The sequence below is a fragment of the Diadema setosum genome, chromosome 1 (assembly GCF_964275005.1).
Source record: "Diadema setosum chromosome 1, eeDiaSeto1, whole genome shotgun sequence".
NCBI classification, from domain to species: Eukaryota; Metazoa; Echinodermata; class Echinoidea; order Diadematoida; family Diadematidae; genus Diadema; species Diadema setosum.
The window spans coordinates 36,227,866-36,238,517 of NC_092685.1; the positions used below are offsets into that span (position 1 = coordinate 36,227,866).

The 10,652-nt window shown below is 37.8% G+C and overlaps 1 protein-coding gene across 1 annotated transcript; it reads right to left on the minus strand.

Moving 5' to 3' along the window:
• Positions 1-304: 304 nt before the first annotated feature.
• LOC140230044 (phospholipase B1, membrane-associated-like) lies at positions 305-9,987 on the minus strand. The gene is made up of 13 exons (XM_072310252.1): positions 9,961-9,987; positions 9,532-9,586; positions 8,127-8,185; positions 7,462-7,529; positions 7,084-7,127; positions 6,432-6,546; positions 5,652-5,847; positions 5,106-5,197; positions 4,591-4,663; positions 3,776-3,880; positions 2,577-2,672; positions 1,722-1,787; positions 305-403 (listed from the first exon to the last, which is right to left on the minus strand). The coding sequence occupies exons 1-13, from the start codon at positions 9,985-9,987 to the stop codon at positions 305-307; spliced, it is 1,095 nt and encodes a 364-aa protein (XP_072166353.1).
• Positions 9,988-10,652: the final 665 nt, after the last annotated feature.

A 10,652-nucleotide genomic window follows, 5' to 3' on the forward strand; every position in this document is an offset into this window, starting at 1 on the left:
CACAAAAGAGGTATATTAATCATAATACTGATGTTAAAAACCGATGAAGATGCACAGAAGATCTCCTTGTGTACATGATAATATCCCATGCAACACTTTGCTGAAATGCATCAAACACAATACTAGTATACGAGCATCTATAGATATATTGCACATGTTGTGTATATACATGTGTGTGTACCAGTAGATAGAGAGAGAAGAGATAAAATAATATTGAAACCTCACAAGGCTTAATATCTAAAAGTGAGTTAGACTCCATACATCCAGATACGTGTATTTGCATTCTTGTCGGTATATCTGCCTGCTATGGTGAAGAAATACGGTTCTCTTTGGATGCTGTGATGTTGCGGCTCGCCAGAAATCCCTCTCGACTGTTCACGTTTGTGTAGAGGTACGGGAACTCCTATTGACAATGAGGATTGTAGCATCAATGAAATGAAATTATAGTAATGAAAATGATAATATTGAAGATCTATACAGACGCAATCATGTCCGTCACGTTCTGGCACATGCACGTTCAAACAACCCCTTAACCTCCTTAACCTGACTGCTAAATTACTGTATTAAAGAAATCTTCGGCATAGTTTCCTGAAAAAGAAAATTTCCACATAACCGAGCAAAATACAGTATCTGCTAAAAGCACGCAAACTACGTGTATTGTATGTTGTTTATTGAATACTCGCAAGCAGGAAAGCTCTGATAAATGGAACGCCGTCTTATTAATTTCGTTGAGTATAAAGTTGTCTATACTTTCATGCCTAATTTTGAAAACACATTAAAACACAGTTAAGGATCTGGTGACAGTTCGTTGCTCGAAAGGTTCGTCATTCCCACGTCTCCCAATTCTGAATGTTCACCATTCCCATAGGATACGTTATTCTGAAGGTTCGTTCATCCGAAAATGTTTTTGGTAAGCGACCCGCATTAAACGGAGCACATTTCTTCTGTTTTTCCTTGTCGATAGCTCTCGGAAAAGACTTCCATATAACAATATTTCGCTGCTAATACCTGTTAGTTATAAGCGAATTTTGTATAATAGACATGAATAACGGTAATTTTGGGACTTGAAGTTTTACTTCATTATAACGAAATTTCGTCATAACCCTGTTCGTTGTAATGGGAGTGCAATGTAAATCAATTCAATCAGCGAAGTATGCTTCATACAATGAAGAGTATAAACTAAATTACATGTACAATATATGTATCAAGGGACCCGAGTAAAGCTAAAGAATTATGTCGAAGAAATTTGTTTTGAAGTTGGCCTTTAACTTTTTATTTCATCTCCGAGAAGGGAGATTCTACTTGAACATTGAGAATGGTCGGCGTTCGAAATGAACAAGCACAAACACGGAATCAGTCTTATAAAATAGATTTCAAATCACGGAATTAGTCTTATAAAATAGATTTCGGCAATGAACAGTATAGTGTGAATCCATTTTTAAAACCTACAGGTGTGGTATATACCCAAACCTCTTCATATGATATCACCTCACATAATGTACACCATAGATTTATTGACCATAGCGTTACCTATGCTGCGAGTTATTAACAAATGCAAGAAGATATAGATCATACCACACTGAAGCGGATGAATTACATCGCCGAAACTTATCAACAGCTATAAAGCCAGATAGCAATAAACCAGAAGTAAATACGGACAAATCAAACAATGATGTAAAATGAACACATTACAGATGAATAAAAAAAGGAAGAAAAATTACGGTAGAGGGACAATCCAGCTCTTCTCCAGGGACGTATGTAGTTGATTTAGATCCCACGGGCTGAAACTGGAGAGATGGACAGCAACATGAATTCGCTGTATCGTTTATGAAATTGAATTCATTAAACATTTCCGTAAATGACAAGGAAAAAAAGAGTTATTATGAATGAGAACTTCAAACATTATTGCTCTGAATAAAGTGTGCGTCACATTAATGTTTGGATATCACATACAAAATGACCAATAAAAACAAAGTGAATATCATAATACCCTTTAAGATATGGATGTCGGAAAGCAGTTAGCAAACATTTTCTGCCTGACGTTTTCTCATCTATCTTATGCTTATCTGTATTATTGTTAACAGGAAAGTACACACTGTTCATACAAAGCAAGACCACCTGGTTATGGTCTGAAGTTCTACATAAGCTCAAAATACAAGGGAGTTCATTGATAGCAAGCTTTGATGTAAGCATCACCCTCTCGAAAAAAAAAATCAAAAAGTCATATCGCCCAAGGTCTACGGCTGAAAATTGATATGGACCAGATCACTCAAACACTACTTAAAGAGGAAATCCACCCCAAAATTAGTATAAAAGAAAGATGAAAAGAAATCCATATAACAGAAATTAAGTTGTATGATGTGTAATGTCCGTCTGCTTGGGTCCACTTGAGAATACACAATGTTATTTTGAATGAAGATGTAATATATATCAATGCATAGTTTGGAATTTTTAGGCGGTTAGGCTATTTTGTCCATCGGAAATGTACACATTTCTTGCCGATTACAAGGCGTCACTTGTAATGAATGAAAAAAAAAAGAAGAAAATATTGTATTTCAATCGTAATGTATGCTTACTAGTGTATTCCAATTGGCCGTGGCTTGAGCTGCTTGTCCCTTTCGGCTGAAGTGGAAACAGTCCGGAGAGAAATAAGTCCTGTCCGAGCTCCCATCCTGTCAAATAGCCGAAAAGGAGATCATGTAGAAAGAAATACAAGTAATGTCGTAAAAATATTTAATGTACACCAAGAAATCGAAGAATCCGAGGCTGTCGTTAGTGACTATTCCACCATTTTTAACAGAATGTCAATGTTATGAGCTCAATTTCCTCTTTTTTTTTTCTTTCTTTCTTTTTTTGCGTTGTTGATGAGGGAGTTGACGAAGTAGATTTAATGATGTTGCTTTCGTTTTGGATATACAATGTAATTGCAGGTTACTATCTGCCATCTGATAAGATAGAGATGGCCGATCATGCGCAGGCAGAACTGGGAGAAAATCAGGCACAGGCTATATAGACACCTATGTTATTATGGCAAACGGTATGCACTGGCGCAAAGCCAGACCCGACGCTCGCCATACACCAATGTTTCGCTTCATGTAAACGTGTCACGAGAGAATGTTGATGCTAACTACACACGGTGGTACTGAGAACGAACAGACTAGTAGATGTCTTTCATATAACAGCGCGAGGAAAGAGGAGAGGGTGGGAAGGATAGGAAAAAAAAAAAACCACACCGAGTACCCGTTACGATTCGTGCGTTTTTGAAGGGCAATGAGGCTATTCAAACATAATATGAAACGCACACTAATCCAAAAGTCATGATGAGTGTTGACAGCTGGTGATCCCCGTCACCACTCTATGTATAATGATTGAAGATGATTAAAGAAGAGACTTTTGTTGATTTAATTTTCTAATATCTAAGGACCAAAACAGAAAAAAAAATACAACACTCATCAGGTCTTATACCTTGGTACAGATAACGCATAAACATATCGCGTTTTCTTTTGTTTTTGTTTCCTTTTTTTCTAGAACTACTATTCCAACAATTTGGGAAAAGAATCGTGTATTTTATATGTATTTACATGTATATATATATATATATATATATATATATATATATACATATATATCAGTAGCCCTCATCACCATACAGTGATATTCTGACTGCTCTTGGCTGAACGTGGAAACGTTCGGGTTTGTTTTGCTGGAAGCAGGTAACGAGACACATATAGCAAGTCAACATGTCGTCGGGTTTCAGCCGACGATGTTTCCTTACGGGCAGCTGGGGCAGTTTGGAATCCTCCAGGAACGGCTGGTACACTACCGTGAAATCGTCTTTGTCGTCGAATTTCCCACTCTCGACACTCTTCCGTAACACACTCTAGACAACATGCAAGATATCACAAATCATGAAAATTTACGTTAATTTAACAGTTGTTGAGAGGAATTGATGCAAGAGGTATAATGCAACTAGTCATAGCAATCGCGGTTAATATTGTGCTTTATTTCGCGGCACGTCTTAGTGAAGAAGTGCTCACAAGAAATCAAACTTTTCCAATCCCTCCCCCCCCCCCCCCAACAAAGAGGTCAAGACCGAATGTCGTACTGTAGGGGACCTTGTACTAATAAGTACAAATCTCGACAATCATATACCTACTGGTCATCCAGTTACGAAGAATGTGATGCGTCTTGATTTTACTGTAATTACACTGTAATAACAAAATTAGCAACCATGACTCGGAAAACGCGAGATGGAATGTTAATGTCAGCTTCTAGAATTTGCGGCTTATGGAACTTATTGATATGGCCCATGATATTGTCTGACATTAAAAGTTTTCATAACAACTATTCGTATACAGCATTTCTTTTCAAAACCAAGACAACATAATTATTGACAAGGCTGGATAGTAACTTGCAACTTACAAATCAAATTTCAATCTCCTTGTAATTGTGTTTTTCATTTTTGTTTGTTTGTTTGTTTGTTTTTTACATCGTAATTCCCACGCGCGGCGTCCGTTTGACTGTCACAATGACAATGATGCAGTATACGATCTTACTGCGCTATTTTATGAACGTTACCACAAAATATACCTGATACTCTCTAGCCTTCATGCGGAGCTGCTCCCGAGCAATTTTACCGCCCAGAACACAGGGACATAAAAACCTGTAATGGTGTAGGTTAAAAGGAGAACACACGATTGTGCAATCAAATAATTAAAACGATGGATGGATGGATGAAAACAATAGCATGAACATGGCGTCTGATGTTTCAAATTGCGACTCAATGCAAATTACCTTCTTTGACAGATTCATGTGTTATACGATTGTACTACATTGTATTCAGATATTAAGTTGAATATAAATTTAATGCTTACAAGCGTGGATTTGCACGATTAGACAGTCTTATGTCTTGTTTTATTTTGCTTGCAGCCCATCGATCAATCATATAAATGCTTCAGATCCCATATCCATGCAAAAGAGAAACCTAATACAGTGTACCATCATAGTACATTGTAATCTTTAATGATTGAAAGAGCGGAAGGTCAACAACGTTCATTGGTCCATTGATATTCAAATACAAATAATTATGTAGGAGCAATACTCACGCGATTTCTGAGTCACATGTCACAGGTCCAAAATTTTGGGCAATTAGCTGCACTTGCATAATGCCTAAAACATTCACGAAAGTACGGGGGCTCTGAAAGTACAAAAGTAAAGGATGCGATTGAGAAACAATACAATGGTAGTTCGAATACGATAACTCTGTCGTAAAGGGGACTAATTGCTCATCAACATTGATGGTGTCAAAAAAAAAAATGTGATCTATGATTTCAAATGAAAGGAGAAAGGAAATTGATATATTTTGCCGATTTCATAATCATCACAATTACTTATCATCTTCAATATGAGATCTAATGCATTATACACGATAGACATCTTTGTCCCGATTTACCAGGACTGATTTAGAAATATCGCTTTATCGATTTATTCTAAAATCTGAATGGTTGATCTGATTTCGATTCATGTCATCGTCCTATGAATTTCACTTGACAAAGAGTTTGTAAGCGGGTTTGCTATATCGACCAACTGCTTTGAAGTTACTATGGCAACACACTCCATGTCCCCTAGCATCATGGGGGTGGATTCATTACCTCATCATGGAGATATGTCAGCGCCTCCTCGATGTACGCGAGGTAGTCCTCGGGTGACGTCCGGACGTCCAGGCAGCCACCGCACAGGTCGTTCCCACCGATGAACAGCGTGACGAATTTCCAGTTGTTGTCGAAATCGATTGCCGGGTCATCCCTCATCTTTTTCACAAGCGTTTTAGCCTGGCCTAGCATATCTCTGCAAGAATACCCAAATGCAACAGCAAAACACTAATGGCAGCAATAATCATGACAATGATGGCAATTGAAATGACATCATTGACATCAAAGGAAACAAATAACAGCTAATGCAACTGTACAATGTAAAAACTTAAATGGTACATCAACAGTTTGAATGTTGTCACTTCTCTACATGTTAAATTTTGCACTGAAAATTTTGAACTACATTTCAGAAATGGTAAATTCAACATTTTGAGTGTTAAATTTAACATTTACAAAAAGGTTGGAGGAGTGACAAAATTTAAAATGTTGATTTACCTTTTGATTTTTTAGAGTGTTGTTAGCTGTTACTACAATAATGATAATGACGGTGCTGACAGTCGCAGTCGCAGCTACAATGTAGGCTACCTGCAAGGGATACGTCGTGATGCGATAGATGAACCTGATAATTACACAAACACAATAATGATAATATTCCATAATTTAGATATTATCATCTTTTTGAATTATCACAAAAATCACACGACCCAGGTGCTATAACCCCTTCACTTTCCATCAATCCCTCGGGCAGCCGTCTTGAAGAGTGTGGAGATGGCAACTCACTCAGCGTACGATCCACTGATGGCGACATTCAGTTTTTTGCTGGCCGGACTCGTGAATACGGTAGCTTTACCGGTAGAGAATCCGTAGAGTCCAGGGTTATATTTACGGAAGATATCTATGATGTGACAAAAAAAAAAATGTTTGACGAAAGTTTGACAAAATCAGAATTATGGAATTCGTTAAGGAGAGATTATGTTCTAGTTTACTACTTTCAAAAATTGGTAAATATGCAACGAAGCTAATGATGTTGCGCTATGAACAGGAAATATCAAGGCCAAGGTTTACTGCACCAAATTTGCCCAGGATATTGGGGAAGGGAGGAGCCGAATGCTGATGGATCAACATAGTGACGTAAGTTGCAGTGATCAAAATCTTCTAATCGTAAAAAGGGGCACGCGAATCTAGAATGTGAAAATGGCCGATAGAATGGCGCGCTGATTATGAGCATACTGGGAGAAGACTGTCTACTCTTGATCTTCATGCATTGCAATCTGTGCAGTTGCTTCGTGCATGAATAAACAATTACTAAACTAAAACGTTGTGCTACTGATACATACGACCTTTTCGTTGTAATGGGTTGTCTACACATCGGTTCGAGAATTGGTATAATACATAAAGCATCATGAGTCTATGAAGCCAAGCAACTACTCACTTGGAAGGGTCAGCACACTTTTCAGCGTTCTGTCTCCACCGGCACTAGGCAAAGGAAAACAAGCAATATTATCACCATTATTTTGTCAAATTTTCAGTTGTGTTGATTAAAACTTAAAATCAGTCCCAAAATCAGCAATTAACAGATAACGACAGTAAGATGAACTCAAAACTCTGAGCATAATTAGAAGAACGTGACGAAAAATAACTTCCACGCCCAGATCACAACCACTAGTTAGTTACATCAGAAGTGCATGTCTAATAATTGGTCTGTTTTTCCCCCGTATCAATGAACTAAAAAGGGTTACTCTCCCTAACTTTCCTCTGACGAAGGTGAGAGTTATGACGTCAGACTTTTCCGAGGAGAGAATTTTCCTACCTGGCCGAGAGACCGGGGTATTCAAACATGACGGGAAAGAAACGAGAGGTTCCTGCTGCATACGCCGCCTGAATAACAAACAAACAAACAAACAAACAATTCATTGTTACTGTATGTTCATTGTAAACATTCACTGTAGGCATGGAAGATAATTCTATGTATTAACAACAACTAGAGAACAGATTCTATGAAATGTAACTGGAATCCCCTGAATTTCTGTCTACTGATGATTTCTGGCAAATAAGTCCTTCTCATAACTTTGAATAGATAAAAGCTTGTCTCTTTCTGTTTTAAACAATATTAGAAATAAATATTGACATAATTATAGAAGCCCGCGTGTTCTACACTTTTTCGATGTCCATAAGATATCATTGCACATGGCTTTCTGAAGATATAATTAGATATGAATTTTTGTATACTTTTTTGTGCTTGGATATTCATTCAATAATGTTCCTCTAAACATATCCCTGAAGTGATCAAAATTTTGATTCAAAAAATTACTCAGCTGCTTCAATATAAAGAACCGACTTTGTCTATTTGTATATAAATATGGTGCTTCATAGATATTTGAACAGATAACAATGGGAACATTATTGTATAGGCCTATATACATACAATGTAGATATTACAAAATCACGATTTTCACTATACACGACTGTACTTACTGTCAACGAGTCACCCAACGCCCCAATAACGTTGATGTCTCCAGGTCGAAGTAAGTGAACTACAGAAGAGTTATTGAAAGTCAAACATTGAATAGTAAAGAAACTTTGCCCCTGTAAATTCATGTAAAAACTCCGAGTTATAGGTGAGACTGATATGATAGAAAATTGACGTCAGTACCAAGATGAGTGAATGTTGCACTCGAACACCTACGCAACGACAACTCACTCGATTACAATAGATAATGGCGCACAGGTTGGAAATTGATAAACAGAAAATACATCTAAATAAATATTTTGAGTCTTGACCGATTTCTACCTCGCGTGAGAGCATTGTGAACAGGGCCAATGGGAACAGGTGTTCAAATCCTGCCCGGTGATCATTTATCATATTGGACCGCAGTCTTGTTGTGATTACTCTTTGATACTGGACCCACTTTTGTCCCTTTAATTCTAGGGTAAAGCTGTGTATTTGGCAATGCTCGGGTACTAATAATGACATGGACCTCTGTAAGAAAGTGCTTACACTGTTGAAGAGGCTACCTTACATGGGTGAAAGTAAAACCATATCAACTTCAAAACAAACCAATGACACAGACTAACGAAAATTGTCAAAAGAATCATAGACATCATAACAACGACACACAAGTAAGAAGTACGCAACTGACAATAGGTCCAAGCCATCTGTCGTCTTGATAAACAGGCAATAAAAATCAATATCCGCTGGCATGCGCCCAAGGATAGCGTTCTTCCGAGGGTTCATTAATCTGAAAATGAAATAAGGTTCGCTAATCCAAAAATGAAATAAACGGTTGGTAATTCCAAAATCTCGTCAGTACGCCCACGCACTTTTTTGGTTTCATTTTCGGATTAACGAACTTCTAAAATAACGAACCTTATCTAATTTTCCGATTAACAAAACTTCTGAATAATGACCCTTGTATTTCGTTTTTGGATATCGAAACTTAGGAATAACGCCACATGGATGTTCACATCACCAAACCCTATTTCATTTTCGGATTAACGAACATCAGCTCTATGTATACGAAGTTTGTGTGTTTGGGAACAACAGACCTTCGGAATAGCGATCATATCCCCTTTCAGATTTATGAACCTTCGGATTAACGAACATCGTCCCTTGATGCAACCGAATTACTTATATCCATTTAAAATCATGTAAAGCCGTCTGATAGAGAGATAAGTCTGACTTCACTTGAGTCAGCCACCCTCTATGGGCGATATGATCAGTCACCATCATGTGTGTGTGTGTGTGTGTGTGTTTGTGTGTGTGTGTGTGTGTGTGTGTGTGTGTGTGTGTGTGTGTGTGTGTGTGTGTGTGTGTGTGTGTGTGTGTATGTGTGGAGGTGGTGGTCATTGTTCTCATTTCATGAGATGTATAGTTATTTACCTGACTTTGGCACAGTTGGTGAGACTGAAGGTGGACAAAAAAAGTCGGCGCCGACCTGCGAATACATAACATAAAGGCATTAATAGTCAAGTATCACATAGTAATCTATCATATTAAAATAAGCACGTGTTTTTCTTCGTAATTCCAGTTAACGTGTTTGTTCTTTTTGTGGGGGTGCTATAATAGATAACCGAGCTTTGATTTAAATTGATATGATTGTAATATGCCTTAAATTCTATATTGAAACTGTGGCTTTATCAGAAGCCTCAATATTGAATCGTCTACATTCTAATATCATTTCCTGTTTGTCTTCATTTTGGACAAAACCTTACTGGCGCATTTTATTTGGCTTCACAAAATACAACCCTACGAAACACGGTAGAACGAATACTGCGATATTTTCCGACACCGTGAAGGACTTATACTCACCATGGGCTGCGGACGAAAAGCGCTCATCTCAGCTGTCAGGTTTGGGTGTTTCTCAACCACTTTGGCCAAGTTTGCATAAACATTCTCTGCAAGATTAAGCAAGGGATAAATTTGACAGAAAAATCAATTCCCTGTTCTAATGACGCAATTAAAATGAGTGGAGGCTTCGTCCTGCCCTGTAAATTTCTTGGCAAAGATCTAATCAGATGGTTAAATTTCATATTCTGCGACGCAGTGACATCCCAAGACGAATTTACCATAGTTGATTATTATACATGTATCTCTCTGCGAGCACGAGCATTATTTTTTGTAGAAAGGCTGATCATTCGGTGTTATGTGACGTTTAGCCACCTCACACGCATGCACAGTCACGATATGCACCAACACCAATAAGGTTATAATTCTTTCCACTTCTTTTCCACATCCCTGGCCAAACACAAACGCAGTTAATGAAGGATGTCTGTCTACATAAATGCTCCATTTTAGCGATGGAACTTGTCACGTGTTTACTACTCGTTATTGTGATTGCAGTAGTTTTGTAAGTTCACCCACTCAGGGAGGTGAGACCACCTCCCTGGTTTACTGAAGTTATTGTATGGACACATGGAACAGGAAATTACTATTGAATGAACACATTCCATTATGATTTTCTTCACACATCGCCCTGCTTCAATCCCGCTAGGTTTAAGAAA

Excerpts from the sequence above, each read along its gene's own strand:
- LOC140230044 (XM_072310252.1), bottom strand. The coding sequence starts at position 9,987 with ATGAGCGCTTTTCGTCCGCAGCCCATG. Across the intron at positions 7,530-8,126 it reads CGTTGGGTGACTCGTTGACA|GCGGCGTATGCAGCAGGAAC; the intron begins GTAAGTACAGTC and ends TTTGTTATTCAG. Across the intron at positions 5,198-5,651 it reads TGACATATCTCCATGATGAG|AGCCCCCGTACTTTCGTGAA; the intron begins GTAATGAATCCA and ends TTGTACTTTCAG.